Source organism: Podarcis tiliguerta (assembly GCF_965153285.1).
Source record: "Podarcis tiliguerta genome assembly, chromosome: 3".
Taxonomy (NCBI): Eukaryota; Metazoa; Chordata; class Lepidosauria; order Squamata; family Lacertidae; genus Podarcis; species Podarcis tiliguerta.
The window spans coordinates 27223917-27242140 of NC_139536.1; the positions used below are offsets into that span (position 1 = coordinate 27223917).

The 18224-nt window shown below is 40.0% G+C and overlaps 1 protein-coding gene across 36 annotated transcripts in view; it reads right to left on the reverse strand.

Annotated features, from left to right (window-relative positions):
* The window catches only part of ESRRG (estrogen related receptor gamma), a 545323-nt gene that overhangs the window by 51156 nt on the left and 475943 nt on the right, over nucleotides 1-18224 (reverse strand). For all 36 annotated transcript variants that reach the window (XM_083433321.1, XM_083433330.1, XM_083433331.1 and 33 more), the window contains 2 exons: nucleotides 16948-17058; nucleotides 13277-13438 (listed from right to left, as the gene is read on the reverse strand). In XM_083433321.1, coding sequence (XP_083289447.1) covers nucleotides 13277-13438; nucleotides 16948-17058 — 273 coding nt within the window. The remainder of the gene's footprint in view (nucleotides 1-13276; nucleotides 13439-16947; nucleotides 17059-18224) is intronic.

Below are 18224 nucleotides of genomic sequence, written 5' to 3' on the forward strand. Positions count from 1 at the left end.
AAGAAGTTTTTTAAAAATCCAAACACACACTTTCAAGAACATAGCTTGCCATTAACACCCAGACATTCCTTTTGCTGCACTTCCCTGTACCAGCACAGGACATGTGTCCTGCTGGAAACGTGCTGATGGCTTGCGGAGACCTTGCAATTCAAGTAATTAATCCTATTCCAATCTAGGTTAAGCAGGTGGAGAGCCTGCAGCGTTCAGAGAGAAAGTAGAAGCTCTTTAAAGTATTTAACTGGGCACAGCTTAGTCCAGAAAACTAGACTGGTCCATTCCGCTGACCTAGTCATGCAGGTAAAGACCTGTCTGTTCTCAAATCAATGTAATCAAATATTTGTCCCTTCCTCTCCCCTCCCCTCAGCCTTCTGTAATACACAGCATCAACACCATGTGGTATTAAGACTAACCTCTTGTCCTCCATCCACTTCTGTTAGAGAACAGGATGATTAGCTGTGACCTGGTTAGTTTTACAAGTAACTAGACAGAACTGCAGTTAACTTAAGGTGAGGGTGGTACGTTTGTTTCAGCTTTCCACGCTGAACAGAGAAGTTTTATTCATTCTGTGGCACATAATATTAAGGCAACAGTTTTTCTCCTCTAAGCACTCAAAATGATCCTTCATTATCTCAGTAAACCTTACAATAACCCGTTGAAGTAGACCAGTGGTTATTTCCATAGTCATATAATGCTAATATTGGGGGAGAGAAAGCTTAGACTGAAAGATGGGGGCTTATCTAAGATTGCCTTTGAATTAATGGTTTTTGCAATTTGAACCAGGAAGATTTGAACTCACAGCCACACTCTCCCCCTCCCCCGCCCCGTCACACTCTTAACCATCAGACAAACAGTAGTCTGATTTCACCCCCAGAGGCTCACGCCATCGTCTCTTGACATACAGGCATGCCAACAAAAGTAGCATCCAAAACACCTTTATAACACTGTTGTCGAGCCAGCCCCTGCCTAGCTTCTGCCCACAGTTCTGCTGCGGCGCCTCCTCTGGCAGTATATGTTTCTAGAATAGTGGTGCTCACATCCTCTGCTGCCATGCTAATGCAATGTCCTTGGTTGGCTTGTAATGCTGACACAACAGATAACGAAACTGCATTGGCAGAGTGGTTGCATTTAGTCGTTTGCTAAACACAGATTTTCTGGCAAAGGGGCTGAAAGGATTGGGCCTTTAATGTTCTGTTTGGAAAGAACTCCCCTCCTTGAGTTGAATTCACTTAAGGTAGGATTGAGCGTAATTCACCCTCCTTAAGTTTCCTTCACTTACACAGAATTGACCCTCTTTGATCTATTTAGTGTACAATGTAAGTTGTTTGGGAAATGAAGCCCCTGAAAGATTATTCCAGCAATTTAAATTGGTGTTTTATAGCACTCTCCTAATTAGAAGTCATTTAAGAGGGCTGAAAATTGCACTAAATTATGTGGGAAACAGCATGATTTTAAGGAAATAATATGTCTGTAAATGCCTGGGATGCCCTGCTACGTCTTGTGTGGCACTCCAGATGCTCTCCCATTTGCAAAATTCCACCACTGCTTGAGTCTTAGGTCAATTTTGAGGTCAGCCACCGCAGCAGCGGCCTATTAGATTTCTTACAAATGAAGAAAAAGAAGAGCATAGTAACATGAAAATAAGGAAATAGGATGCACTTTATATTCTCTTTCTTTTGCTAATAAGGTTGCTTCTTGTGTTAAGAATGAGCTTGCCGTGCAGCTCTGCTAACCTAGCAAAGTACAAGTAGTCCTGTAAACATTGGGATCTCATCCCTGACAGAGCAAGCTCAAACTGAACTGGTGTACTCAGAAATAGGTCTGATTTAAATCAGTGATACCCAATCCTGAGTAAAATCATTAAGGATGGCAGTATTATGGTGAGTGAGTCTCTTACAGATCACACCCTTAAGATGAGGCATGTAATTGGATTTGATTGGATTCTGTATTCAATTGGGCTTTGCATAGAAATGACACACATCTTCTATTATCATTTGCACTGCTTGGTCTCTTGGCTTCACTTGGTAAAAATAAAAATGTGTATAGCTATGTACTTGGATGACTTTGTTAGAGGATTTGTCACTTAAATGGATGACTGGACACACACACACACACACACACACACACACACACACTGGTTTGTGATCCAGGTATATAAAGGAAACTCCCATGTCAATGACACCCTTCTCTGACGCTCTTGCCATCAGTTGTGAGGTGGGTAGTTCCTGTGTCCAGGAAATAGGTCAACTACCTATTCTGGATGGGGTAACATTCCCTATGAAGAAGCAGGTACGAATTCAGGGTGTGTGTGTGCTCCTTAATCCATCACTGGGTGGAACAAGTGATTTCTGTTTCCAGGAGTGCTTTTTACCACCTCTGTCACCATTCCTGGACCAAGACAGCATGACCACACCAGGCCATGCAAGGATTGCTTATTGTAACACACTTTATGTGAGGCCACCTTTGTATCTGGTCTGGAAGCATCAACTAGTGTAGAATGCAGCAGCTTGACTTCTCACATGAGAGAGGTTCCTAGCAACATGTTATCCCACTGCTGAAAAACCTATACTGGTTGCTGATTTGCAACAGGGCCAGGTTCAAGTTAATTGTGTTAATTCACAACCCTAAACAATTTAGGCCCAAAGCAGTTCAAAATCTGATCCCTTATACTCTACCTAGGTCAGTTTGATCCTCTGATGAAACACTTTTGGTGGTTCCCCATGTCCCTGAGGTTTGACTGGCCATTACTAGGAAATAAGCCTTTTGTGTGACAGGCCTTGCCCTGTGCAACGTCTATCTAGCAAATGTCTGGCAGGAACCATCCCTCCCTTCCTTCACATTTCTTCGGAAAACTTTTTTGTTTAGACAAGCCTCTACAATACGATTTTTAAAAATTACAATAAGTATTTTTTTTTTGATGTTTTAAATGATAGTTTTATGGAAATCTTTGCTTAATCTTTTTCTTATGGTGTATACCGCCTTGTTACATTTGTATGAAAGTACAGATGATAAATTAATAAATAAAAATTAATCACTTGATGACAGGAACATCAAGCGATAACGGGTATGCCCAAATCTGCCATTTCAGCACTACACACAGTGCTTTCATATCACCACAAACCTGATTGTTCAAAGTCGCTTCATGTAGTAAAGCTGCGGATGATAATGTACAGTAGTCAAGTTTAGAGACATTGCATGCCTGAACCACCCTTATGTCATTTAACTTTGATGCCATCAAAACCATGAAGAGTGATTCAATTAAAATGCTAAATATTTAGGACTGGATACAGAGAAGAGTGAGCATAACTCCAACTGCACAACAGGGCTTCCCTGGATCCAGAGGGTTGGCGGATCATATGGAGTGGTATGGACTGGGGTTTCAGAGGCTGGAATAATTTGATGGGGCTATCTTACAAATGTAGAAGTGATTTTCCATTTGCACAACACATACCTGGAACAAAAATTTAAAATTAAACATAGGAGTATAAGAAGCTGCCTTATACTGAATCAGACCATTGGACAATCTAGCTTAGTAGTATCTACATTGACTGACATCAGTTCTCTAGGATTTCAGGCAGGGAGTCTCTCCCAGCCTTACCTGGAGACGCCGGGGATTAAACCGGGGACTTTCTGCATGCAAGGCAGATGCTCTGTCACTGAGCCATACCCTTCCCCGTAGCCAGTGTCTAGCCTTAAAGTTTTATTTAATGTAATGTAGGGGTCAGCAAACTTTTTCAGCAGGCGGCTGGTCCACTGTCCCTCAGACCTTGTGGCAGGCCAGCCTATATTTCGGAAAAAAAATATATGAAGGAATTCCTATGCCCCACAAATAACCCAGAGATGCATTTTAAATATAAGGACACATTCTACTCTTGTAAAAATACACTGATTCCTGGAACATCCGAGGGCCAGATTTAAAGGCAATTGGGCCAGATTTGGCCCCCGGGCCTTAGTTTGCCTACCCATGATGTAAGGTCCAGTTCCAATTTGGTCCTATATTACTTACAATTACTACATTACATCATATCTACAATTCTTGGGCATATCTATAAAATGTAATTATTCCAAAAATTATACCCATCCGAGCTAGATGAATGACGGCTTTGTATGCAAAATGTGCCAATCCAAAATACATCTAGTATCAGCAAACAACTTTTTCCTATTTAAATGTTTATGTTTTTAAGTTAGTCAATGATATTCTGCCCCCCCCCCAAAAAGAAACCTGTCTCTTCTATGCTTCAAGTACCCAGCTGCCACACAGTTTATATCTCTTTCCTTTCCTCTTTGTTTTTCAGCCATTTTCCCTGAATGTCAAAGTCAATTTAGTGCATTTCACTTTGCTGAATAAATCAGAGGCGAAATCCTTGCTAAAAGTGAAAATTTGATTTGCTAAAAGGAGCTTAGGGCAACTATTAATCAATATATCCAGAGTGTCAAAGCTAAGGCCATGATAGGCATGCATTCATTTGGAGATTGGTTGAGGCAGATAAAGGAGGGGGATGTAGTGCAATCACCAGTTTGTGTGTACCAGAGAGAGCATGGACTCACAGATGTGGGTGATTTGGGGAAAAGATAAGAGAAAGTGTTGACTTCAAAGGAGGGGAAAAACACCACCACCACCACAACAACAGTACATATAAGAAGCTCTGGAGTCAAACAAGTCTTTTACAAAGAATATGAAAGTCTCATTCTATTGAACATTACTGAAAGATTTGAATACTTTAACTTACAAATCCATCAATAACATTATTTTACACAATCAGATTTCTGATTGGCTGCGAGTCCTGGAAGACCTGCTCCTTGCCTTGAAGTCCATTTTTACCTGGCCAGGGAGGGCAGGGCCCTGACTGACTCCAGCTACAAAAGCTGAGGCTGGGTTGGGGTACTGTTTGGGTATTGGTGGGGTTATTATTGCCCTATTTCTAAAAAATGTTCAAAATTGTTTTTAACTGCTTTTAAACTTGTGAGTTTCTAAATTTGGGGGTTTTGTTGTTTCTTTAAATCAAAGGATGTTACATGTGCCTAGGAAGAGAGAATTGCAGGTTCTGAGCAAGGGGAAGTATGGGGTGGGGCAGGCTGGGTACGGGGCACAGGCAGTTTGTGACTGTGCCATGTACCAACCCCTCCTCCAATTTGGGGAACTGTGGTTGTCCTATCAGCCAGTCCCCAGGTCTGTGGATGCTATTGCTGAATTCCAGGTCAGCTCTGAGTAAGACCTTCATCATACATGATCTGATTATGGATGAGAAGAGCAATCTGGTCTGTATCACTGAGAACTGGGTGGGTGAGCAGGGTGGAGTTGGTCTCACCCAGCTGTGCCCATTTGGGTACACGGTTCAGCATCAGGGCAGACTTTGAAGGTTGAAGAGGGGGGGATTGCTGTTGTCTATAGAAATTTTCTCTCTCTCCAGGCTTGCTGTCCAGTTGTGGGGAATCTAGAGTGTGTTTTCCTAGCATTGGGCAATCAGAACAGATTAGGGATTCTGCTGGTTTACTGCTGGCCTCAATACCCAGAAGTCCCCCTCTCTAAGCTGACAGAGATAGTCTCAAAGGTGGTTTTGAGGACTCCCAGACTGATAATTCTGGGGACTTCAACATCCATACTAATGAGTGTGGGAATCGAGAATGTAATCCCCATCCAAATCATTGCCTATACTTTGTTGCCTCCAGCAGAGCTTTTCCAGGTGGTGAGGAGCCTCTTGTACAGTTTGGCCTGAAGGAGGTGGTGGAACCAAAGTTAGCTTGCTTTGACTTGTTTGTAACACAATTTTGAGGGTAAATGTTTGCATTCACTAGGATATTGACTCCACAATTAGAGCAGATGAAGCTCAAGGGGTGTCCAGAGCACTGTCTAGTCCTGTTGTGTTGGATGGGTTTCGGTTAGGAATGCTTGAGGATGTGGGAAAGGTGTTTGGATTGGTTAGGGTGGGTGACCACTTCAGCTGTGGACCCTTGCCCCTCTTGGCTGATAAAAACTAGCAGGGAGAGGATACCTGGTTGAACCAGGGAGTTGATTAATGCCTCCCTGCATGAGGGGGTGGTCCTTTTTTGCTTGAAAAAAAACACCCTCCCCGGATTCAGAAAATCTAACTAACTACCAGCCAGTTGCCAATCTCTGCTTCTTGGACAAGGTTCTTGAGCAGGTGGTTGAGGACAAAATCCAGGTGCTCTTGGAGGAAACAGTTTTTCTAGATCCATTTCAATCAGGGTTTAAGCCCGGTTTTGGCACAGAAACTGCTTTGGTCACCCTATATGATGATTCTGTCTCCTGTTAATTCTCCTTGACCACGGTATCATTCTGGAGTGGCTGTCCTAGTCAGGAGTGGGTGGCACCACTTTGTGGTGGCTCTGGTCCTCCTTGGATGGTCATTTCCAGAGGGTGATGGTATAGGGAGTCTTCTTTGGCCTCTGGAGCTTTCAACTGGGAGGTTCGATTTTATCCCCTATGCTGTTTAACAGCTATGTGGAGCCATCCAGAATTTTGAAATACATTATCAGCAATATGCTGATGACACACTGCTCTAATTCTCCTCTATATCTGTAGATGTGGCAGTGAATGTGCTGTACAATTGTTTTGCTTCAGTAATGGGTGAGAGCCAACAAACTGAAGCTCAATCCAGATAAGACTGAAGCACTGTTAGTGAGTCGTACCCTAGACAGGGTGGATGGAAGGCTACTTGCTCTTGATGGGGTTGCACTCCCTCTGAAGGAGCAGGCATGTAGCTTGGGTGTACTTCAGGATCATTTGCTGTTGCTTGAGGCTCAGGTGGCCTCAGTGGTGCAGAGTGCCTTCCATCAGCTTTGGCTGGTGGCTCAGCTGCACCCTTAGCTGGACAGGGGTAGCCTAACTTCTGTCATCAATGCTCAGGTAACCTCTAGTTTAGATTACTACAACGTGTTATACAATTTTGAATTTGATTTTAATTAATTTTTTATAATGTTTTTATAATGTTGCACTATTTTAGTGTTGTTAGCCGCCCTGAGCCCGGCTTCGGCTGGGGAGGGCGGGATATAAATAAAATTTATTATTATTATTATTATTATTATTATTATTATTATTATTATTATTAGAATGCGTCTTAAGAAATTTCAGCGGGTGCAGAATTCAGTGGCCAGGTGTTCACCAAAGGAAGACGGTTTGAGGACATTACTTCAATCCTGGCCCGACTACACTGGCTGCCAATTAGTTTCCAGGCCCAAATCAAAGTGCTGGTTTTGACCTATAAAGCCTTAAACGGCTCAGAACTGCAACAGCTCAAGGACCACCTCTCCCGATATGAACTGATATAGACCCTGCAATCATCATCTGAGGCCGTTCTTCATGTGCCTCCTCCACAAGAGGTCTGGTTGCCAAACGAGAACAGGCCTTTTCTGTGGTGACTCTCGATTTGTGAAATGCACTCTCCAGAGAGGCTCACCTGACACCTTCATTATATATCTTTAAGCGCCAGGTGAAAACATTTCCCTATGACCAGGCCTTGGTTGATTAACATTCTATGGCCTTTTGAATGTTTGTGGGAGTAGGGGTAATTGGTTTATTTTTATTTTTATAAATACAGCTTATTGGCCCTCATCTAATCCACCACTGTGTTCACATCAGCAAACGGATGAAAACTTCCTCTCAATGTTCTAATGACCACTCCCAACTACAATCTTATTTTCTCCCTGATGTTTTTTCCAGGTGACCCTCTATAACTTCTCTTTTGTTGGGGTCACATGCATACAAATATGTTCTTTCAAGAAAGCTTACCTGCCTCATTGCAGGTACACAAATGAAACTCACTGTACCTAGTATGTCAGATTTTAAGATATGCTATGTAAATTTCTGAAGGGATATCTCTGTTTTCTGTCTTTTGCAGAAAATTCAAAGAATTGCAAAGAATAAAATCATTTTGTGGCACATTAAGGGTTTTTTAAAAACAAAAAACCCTATAATCCACATCTTTAAAATGCCACAATACTCTGTACAACTTATTTTTCAACTTTATGTCTCAAAAGTGGTTGCTGTCTTTCAATTAATTATAAGTCTCTCTCTATATATTTAGTACCTCTTTGGGCAACCTAAATGTACCAGCAGGCAATGCTAGACAAGTAATAATTGCATAATAGGTAAATCTGAATGCACTTGATGGCAATTGGTTTTATTTTACAACATAAAAAGGTGGTTTTTTTGGAAGAATAATCCAGATTCAATGTTTTTGTACAAATTAAAATTAATTTTAAGTGTAAAACATTGCAAGGACTTTGGTCTAACTTGATGAGTTTTGTGTCTGCAAAACGACAGAGAACATTTTGTCTCTTAAGCTTCCTGTTATGCACATTTAAAGAGCTTAATGTTTCCTGCTTCCACTTAGTAAAAGGAGAGCATTGAGCATTTTTGCAGAATGCCAATGAGACAGTTGCATTACAGAAACAATGCCTAAGTGACTTTGAAAATGTGGTCAGACATCAGCAGAATCTCATCTCATGGGGGAAAAATGGGCTTTATACTTTTAAGATGTCCGAAAGCAAAACTTACCATGTTCAAAATGCAACACACAATAAAACTAACATACGCTTTCAGTATTTAAGTTAGGTTCTGTACATCTTACTCACAGATTTATCTACTACTATGGTACCTCGGGTTACGTACGCTTCAGGTTACAGACTCTGCTAACCCAGAAATAGTACCTCAGGTTAAGAACTTTGCTTCAGGATGAGAACAGCAATCGTGCTCCGGCGGCGCGTCAGCAGCAGGAGGCCCCATTAGCTAAAGTGGTGCTTCAGGTTAAGAACAGTTTCAGGTTAAGAACGGACCTCCAGAACAAATTAAGTACTTAACCCGAAGTACCACTGTAATGTAAGCATTGTCTCATTGGAAACAACACAGCCTTCCTAAATACCTGTAGTATTTTACTAACAAAGTTACAGTGCATAGGAATATTTTAATCTGACACAAAGAACAACAATAGATCTGACTGCTAGGCTGATAATCTTCTTATCACACCCTGTGAAACCTAGCTCTAATATTTGACAGTGTGAGCTTCCATTACTCGGCAACCCATTCTATAAAGGCCAACAATGGAGAAAGAATGAAGTGGAGTGTGGAAGAACCTCCATATCTACATAAAAGAGATTAGAGGCGACAGCGTTCCATTTTACAGCTCAATCATATTGTGTTAGCATGCGCTTATCCGAGCGCGGATGAAATTGAAAGAGAAATAAAAAAGAGTCAGGCAGATAGGAACCAGAAAAGCGAGGCATGAGCAATTTCCAAGGATATAAAAGGATGCTAATGGTGGGGCCCTGTCATTCTTAAAAAGGGCTATTAGGGCACCATCATCTGTTCTTGTGCCTTTACGCTCCTGTAACTAAAGTCAAGAATTTCCTAATACCATTGTGATCATTTTCTTCTACAGATAAGATGTGGTCATGTTTCACAACAACACTTTTCATTTGTTTGATTTATTAATGCAAGTAGACTAATTCTATTTACTGATAAAGCCTTTCAATCTGTATATAAATGTGTGTGTGTTTCCTTTCTGGAAAAGGTATGTTTCTGCTCAGTTCTGTATCTTTTTGTTCACTAGAAAAAAGCTAGAGCAGCACAGTAGTATCAATGGAATTTAAGTGGGCACCAAAAAAAAAAGATAATCATTCAAGAGACTGATTCAAAATTTTAAGAAATTACTCCAAAATTAAGAAATGAGAGGAAATGGTGACAGAATACAGAATATAGCAGTGTTTCTTCTAATTTTTTTTAAAAAATTAAATTTTCTTTATTAGCTGTAAAATAAAATTTATCTGCATGAGAAAATTGATCAATTTTTAGATAAAACACCCAATTGAATATGCTTCTAATATGCTGTGGACATTTACTGGTTCCAAATTATGCTCAGAAAAATCTCCTTAGGTTGCAATCCTATACCATTTATCTGGGTCAGCTCCACTGAACTCAATGGGACTCACTTTTGAATAGCCATGTATAGAACCATGTGGTAAAAATTCTATACCTTTAGAAACTAAGTTTTAAGGAACTATAGGAAAACCATGATTGCAAAGTCAAACATGATGACTTCCATTAACATAAACTGCTGTAGCAGTACTGCCCCCTTCTACTTTTCAGTACCAACACATAGAAAGGAGAAACGGAAAGCTGTCATTAAAGCATTAAAGGAGGTGAAGATGCACACATTTTGGCAAAGTTATCCTTTTCCTGAATAATAAGATGGTTGGAACTAATTTTATTTTATTTGTAATAACCTGGAGAATTATTCTGAAGTGATCACTTCTACATTTGCTTAAATAACTCCATAATGGACATTAAGATAAATAAATAATAACTATACTATGTTTTTTTAAATATTATCTATATTTATTTTATTAATTTAGAAAATATGTATCCTGCCTCTTGGTTACAAGATGTACCACAATGGCAATGTTTGCAATGCAATGTATGCAATAAAAATATGCTGGTACCCAAAGTTTCAATAAAATACATAAATAAATTTAAAATGTAGATACTCAAATTCTACATCATTAAAAATTGAAGTAACCACGTTGAGAGCACCGGTTTTTGCATCTTGCCCTTATGCGTTCAGTATTTTGGTGACTTACTTCCAACCAATAAGTGAAAATTTTAACAAACTTTGCATTCAAAAAGGGCTACCAGAAGGTTCTATACTCAATTCTATCTCTTATCTCCTTCTAGCCAAGTGAACACCAGTATGTATATTTAGCTAATAGGTTTAATATACCACCATAAGCCGGGTTTTGAATTTGCCTCTGACCATGGGTCTGCTGTTGAAGTACCGTATTCCTCAATAGCTCACAACTGGTTCAGATTCCTGGTCTGTAATTTAGAATGCCAGTCTTTAAGCATCCAACAGCTTTCGCTGCTAACTGCAGCCACTGAACCATTGTTTTCTCTCCCTCTAGATTGCCTGGTTTCTTCCATACCCACAAGCAAACCTATGTCATGTATTCACAACACAAATCAAACTGATAAAATATATTTGGCAATCACCATGATGCGTTATTGACCGACTTCTAGGGCAAATGCCCCCATATTGGTAAGACTGATGTAGGCATTGTCCAGAGATGAAACTCAAACTCACCTATTTAACTAGCTTTGACTTAATCTGGGGTGCTTTATTAGCAACCAGTGTAAGACAAAGTAGCTAGTATAATACAGAGTGATGTTTAAATTAGTTTACAATTTGCTTGGGCTCATCTAGACCTGCTCTGAACAAAGCCATTCAGAAATGTCAGCTGTGTTCCTAACCACTGTAACAAATTGTTGCCTGAACGCTGCACACCTAATGACTTCAAATTAGCTTCACTGCGATATTGCCTGACAGTTCGTTACGACTGTTAGTAACATAGCTGGCGTATCATGACCAATAAATTGGTTTCAGTGTGGGCTGGGAAAGGGACTTCCATCAATTTGATTAAAGAAATTACTGTAGCATTCAAAGCATAAAGACAAACTAGTTTAAGGAGACAGAAATAAGTTAACTGTACCAGAAAAACATTGCTCATGATTCAAAAGCTCGTTTATAAGCCATTTGTGATGCAAACTCTGAACAACTAAATTTCTTCTGTGAAGAAAATGCGGAGCGCTTCAGAACGTGTGTTACTGTCCTCCTTTCTAAGCAAATTATGATTTAGATGTGTATTGATAGTTGTTTATTATTTGGTTTTGTGAAGTAATTAGAATCATTCAGGATTGCGCCTTGCATTGTTCAAATTCACTGGAAGAGACAGTGCCTGATCCAAAGTGTTAAGCTAGCATTAAGGAGAGCAGTAAAAAAAAAAGTCTCAGAAGCTATTTTATGCTCTTTGTCAAATCCTCTTGAAATCTTCACAACTCATGTGGCTACTCTGAAACAGTTAGGCCTATCCACACACTGGAGGGGGGGATGCTTACATCTGTGCACATATTCTTAGCAAAGTGAGTAACAATGCCAAATAAGCAGGCACTGTGCGTATTTCTCGTCTGAATGCCCAATCCAACAGCCTGTGGAGAATAGCCCTCAGTTCCTCAAACCAAGGAGCTGATCATGGTATCACAAATCATCTCCTAGGTTGCTACAGGGATTACAGAAGGAGGAGGAGAACCATGTGTGCCACCTTGAGCTCCTTGGCCAAAAAGGTGGGATATGAACACAATAAATAAACAAATTGCTGCTTCACTCCTGGTAGCAAGATGTATTGGGCCAACTCTGAAGACAAGGAAGGTTGTTAAAGGAGGAAGTGCTAAATATTTATTTGAAAAAATCAGACCCTCGGTTGCAGATCATACTGGTCATGTAATCTAGAACTGTTAGACAACTGTTTGTTGTCTGCAGATATTAAAGTACACCTGTACTCATGGTTCATGGTTTATGGCTGCCTACAGTGTCAGCTGCTTTAGGACACAGGTGTGCCAACACAAATTCAAACCAAGTGAAATGGGGTAGGTGTGGGAAGGTGCGCGTGTGGCGGAAGGCACAATTCCACTGAACCCAAAGAAAGCTTAAGTTGTTTGATATGTACAGACTCCTTCCAAAATGTTATTTCCAGTTACTGTTGCCTGAGGCAAGACGTATAAGCAAAAGACAAAATTCTCTGTTTATTTTCTGTGGAATGTGGGCAGCATGTGGAAATATTAAACCAACACAGTTTTTACACAAGTGCTTTATGACCATTAAGACTCCTTTGGATGTGCATGTCACAAAGGACTTTAACCTACATGCTTTGCTAAGGTAGAACCAGAAGAAATAAAACCCTGCCTGCAGAGGTGCAACTCACAGGGACCAAGGTGGGCCCAGCATATAATGCTAGTTTAAAGGAGAGGCAGCATAAAAAGGTAAAGGGACCCCTGACCATCAGGTCCAGTCATGGCCGACTCTGGGGTTGCGGCGCTCATCTCGCTTTATTGGCCGAGGGAGCCGGCGTACAGCTTCTGGGTCATGTGGCCAGCATGACTAAGCCACTTCTGGCGAACCAGAGCAGCGCACGGAAACGCCGTTTACCTATTTATCTACTTACACTTTGATGTGCTTTCGAACTGCTAGGTTGGCAGGAGCAGGGACCGAGCAACGGGAGCTCACTCCGTCACGGGGATTCGAACTGCCAACCTTATGAATAGCAAGCCCTAGGCTCAGTGGTTTAGACCACAGCGCCACAACTAGTCATTATTACCTTGTGGTCTCTGCATTTAATGCCCTACATGTATTATTTTCTTATTGAACCTTTGATGTAATGGTTTTTAACAGACAGAAATCTCATAAGATATACTTGTTTATAGATTCTGTACCTGGAATATGTTTAGCCCATCCAATGATGACCACCAGCTCCCTGTCTGCAAGGTCACAAAGAGTGGTGAGGGCCTTGATGTCACTGTCTGGCACAGTGGGGTCGGGCATGGCATAGATCTTCTCTGGTTCAGCCACCAGCAAATGAGAGACAATCTTGTTATCTGTGAATATAGATCAGAACATATGTTAATACTAATCACTGTATTTTCCATGACTCCACTTAAGAATCTAGTCCAACTCCCTGCAATACAGGAATCTTTCACCCAACATGGTGCTCGAACCCATAATCCTGAGATTATGAGTCTCATGCTCTACCAACTGAGCTATCCACAAATATTAAGTTTTGGCCTGTATAACATTTGCTATGTCACTGCTAGTCTGGGGATATAGCCCCTATCTACCAGAATTGGTGGGAATGTTATTTACTTCAATGGGATCAGGTGTGAACATATAAATCTATATATACCACTCATGAGACCCAGTGTGAAGTTGTGAAGTATAGGATGGGAGAAACCAAGGTTCAAATTGTCACTTAGTGGAGTTCAAGTGTTTTCAGAAACTGCATTCAATGGATATAAAACCTGAGGAAATTCATTCTAAGATTTTTCTTTAAATGTTCTATTGTATAATTTATCCAGGAGTTCTTATCTATTTCTGTCTCTAGTATTTTACAAACAGGTATGTCACAAATTTAAAAAATGTCAGTTCCTCATAAACCAAACACAAGACACCACTTCAAGTATGTTTGTTTATTATTATTACAATGTAAAAGCGTCCTGTTCACAAGTGAATGGAGGAACTCTTAGACTGAAAGTTGATGTGGGACAGAGGGTGGAACAGAGATTGTTTCAACTGTTTGACCATTCTAGTTAATGTAGATTATGTATTCAAATCACAGAGGAGGGAAATTCAAAAGCTGATCTGGTATTACAGTACTTAGCAACAGGCCTAGAGTCATATGCTCATTGTTTCATAAGAACTACTAAAGCTACACCAACAAACGGACAAAATCCCCCAACATTCTACTATTCTCAGACTAATTAATGGGTATTATTTATCTCATCTAAAGGTGACAGATAGCAGTTTTAGTATTTCTTGATAAACAGCTTTCAGTGATGATGTTAAACTGTTGGCTGCAGTCCACACACACACACACACACAGACACAGACATAGACACACACACACTCCTCCATTAATTCACTGTTTTATTACCCACGGTTGCTTCCTATAACAAAATTACCAAAACAAACAAGTAAATATTTTCACAACTTTTCTTAAATATTTCTTTTCTTAAAAGTTCAAGGTTTGTCTAGTATTAGTAATAAAATGTATGCAGACAGAGGAGATGTGAGTTGCTTGGATTTTGAAATCTAGTAACTATTTTAACAAATTTGTTGAAGTGCCAAAGACTCACCAAGTTAATTATTTAAAAAAACATGGATGAGAGCAGCGTATTTAGGGATGGGGTGGTAGAAAATGAAATATTCTCTATTTTTCCCTTAAACATTTCCCTTTGTGCAGTGATTCAGGATGCTGTACAGTTTAATTTAAGGTTCACAGAGTTTTCATACCCATTGTTCTGACAACATGACAAGACCTGTAGGCAGACCACTGGGTTGTGGTGAAAAGAAAGGAAATAATAATAAAAAAGTGTGTGTTGTGAACATTTCCTAATCTCTATTATTTCGCTATGGGGGGAAAGCATTGTCAGTATTGAAAGTACAAATCCAGGGGCATTCTGAATATGCTCAGGAAGCTGCATCAGTTAGAATAGCCACAAGCACGGTTCCTAGGTAAATCTTATTTAACGTTTCCCTAATTAGAATCAATAAAACCCAATTTTCATTCCACTGCCTTTGTTGTGCTCAGACTATCTGTCAGAACCCAGAAAATCTCCCTGGCTACTTCTTTAGTCAAAGTGATTTCACTGTTTCACTCTTGACACTTGCTGGGACGGATGCAAAAGAACCAAAAAGAAGTTATGCTATATGTGTTTCTTACAGGATGAACTAAGAAAAATGATTAGGGAGCCATTAAATAAATATCTAAATAAAGGACTGCATGTGAGGACCGGAAGCTAGTTTATCTTGAGCAATAGAATCCTCTAAAATATGTTTCATTAAATTATTGCATGTTGTGTAATATCTCAATGATTTTGGCTAGGCACAGGGAAGACAATTCACTGAAAGGTTATACTACATAGTTCCCTTTGAAATGAATGGGAGCTGTGAAAGAGCAGAGTAGTATTCTTGTACAGTGCCTGTTCATTTTAATGGGGCATTCCCAAGACGTCTTACTGGTGGATTGCACCCTTCCAATTCCTCACATTTTCTGCCGGGACACATTAACCTATGTCTGTGATAAAAAGGCTTAATTGTGAGTGCATGTGCCGAGCTGTCAGCAATTCAACTCAATGGCACAATATAAAACAAATGAAAAGCTGGCAATCTGTGCATCCAGAAAATCTAAACCTCTAATGAAATTAAGCATTAGAGTTTATTGAATTTTATTGTATTATCAGAAAGTTTTTATTTTAATGCGCAAAATCTGCTTAATGCAACCCTAGATTGTATTTACAGAGTGGTGGAACAGCTTATCCAGACTGTGTGGAAGATGCCAGATTGGACAATTGAAGGTATAATCAGCATAATGTTTTTTGGAAAGGCAAAAGGAAACGATGCCATATGTTCACTTAAGCTTTAATTTTATGTAAAACTGGTTTCTTTTCCCTTTGACATAGCTAAAATGCCCTTTTGCTTACAGTTCAAACTCTGTTTATTTGCTTTCCAGGTCTCCATATGCTCATGCGTAATGCACACAGTAGTGTCCCCTACTGGGGAATGGGAGGTGAAAAACAACATACTGCTTTTTTCTTATACACAAGCAGGTAAGTGCCATCAGGGTAATCCTTGGAGCCTTTTATTACTCTTGTCCAAAGTGAAGGCTCTTGTAGCCTGGAGGCTTCTGCCACTGCTTAGACACCAAAACAGCTATTTTGAAAGTGACATACAAAAGAATTCACAAGTGCTGTTGGCTGCTAATTCTTGTTTTTGTAGACTACCCAACTTGTTTCTTCGAGAATTAGCAGCTTCTGCATGATTTGTACAAATGGCTTTATAAGCCTTTAGCTTATCAAACTGTATCTTGTTCTTTCTTTTAATATCAGCTGCATATGAGAACATTAACACCCTCTCTATGCATGTTGTAGGTGTAGCACTTTCCTGCTTTAATCTAATACTAGCTAGTAGTGTGTCAGCCTTCTATTGCTATAAATTAATGAGGCTCCTAATGTATTTTCATTGGGAGGTTGAGCAGTCAAACTCATTTAGTTAGTGAAAACTGCAAAAATCACTTTCTTGTAAAATCTGAGACTAGAAGCTTCAATGAACTAATGATCACAGCATGAGCTGTTTTATGTACCACTGAAAATAAAGATCACCTGTAAATGTAAAATTTGCACTGCATAAATTGTGCATTAGCAAGCTCTCACCCTTAAAAGAGTCTTTTCTTGACTCTTCAGAGAAAGGATACGGATGATATGAATAGTTTACAAAACCATCATTGATAAGGAACATAATGCATATGATTCGTTTTGGATGCTTCTTGCTTTACTGGGATGCAACCTCATGTATACGTACCAAGGAAAAAACCACCAACTGATTTACTTACATGGCTTTTTGGCTGGCTGAACTAGCTGAGGATTCAGGTATGGGCTATTTTCTGCATCTATTCTGCGCTTGTACTTCTGACGACCTCCACGTACTCTGTCTAGGCGCACTCCTGAAGGTGAGACAAAAAAAGAAAGGTGTGTTTAAAACATTTGGAAGAAAATATCTTATGGAATGATGAAACTTTCCAATAAAACAGTAAAAGTTCAAGATTGTTTGAAATTGAAAGAAGTGAAAGAAATGGGCACAGTATTAAATTCAACAACTTCAGCTTTACACCAATTCAAAAGTGTTAGGAAATATTCCTGCTATTTCTGGTATTGAGGCATAAGTGCTTACATTTATACAGATAAAACAGCACTACCCATATCAAATCAGTATGCTGGGGAAGCCCCGGTATTTCTAGAAGTACAAAAATCTGGAAATGGGGTGCTAAGAAAGAGAGGACTCGCTGCAGAATGTGTGCGCTCAGTGATAATAAAATGCTGGCTAGAATTATGTGTCACAGAAAGCCAGGTGGAAGCAGGAATGGAACGATGTGTCCTGCAGGAGTGAATGGCTAATTTTTTAGAACACTAAGCAATAAATACTTCACACTGCAACATTTTGTTGCAAGCCCCACTTATATTCATAGGACCATTCTTACCATGAAATCAGCAATAAAATCAGTGCAATACAGCAAAACAAAACAATCACAATAAAACCAGCAATGAAGCAGCAGTTAAAATTAACAGGCAGAACTTTAAAGCCTGTAAGCATTTTTTTAAATATTTATCAGACACCAAAAAGATAACAGAGTGGGTGCCAGGCAAGCCTCCCTAGTGAGGAAGCCTAATAATCAGGGTGCCATCACTGAAAATGTTCTCTTCCTCTTTTCAGGTCAGATGTTGGACACCTAAAGGACAGCCTTCACCAATGATCTCAGCACATGGGCTGGGGGTAGGAGATATCTTGGTGTATGAAGTATTAAGGGAGGGGCAGTACCTCTGTTGGAAGACATGTTGTTCTCCCTTTTGGGAATTTTCCATTCCACCTTTAGTTACAGACATGGAACTGTTACATGTCACATGTCTGTTTACATTCCAGCACTGTTTGCTGGTGTAAGCGGAACTTCCGCAGTGTTGTTTTGCTCTCTCGGAAGAGGCGGCAGAGAGATACATGTTTCTTTGTCCTGATTTATGTTTAATAAATCCATAATTTGTTAGTATGTCTCCACAAGCCTCAAGCCTCTTTCATTGTGCAGTTTGCTCTGCTAAGTAAAGGTGTGCCCATGTCAGC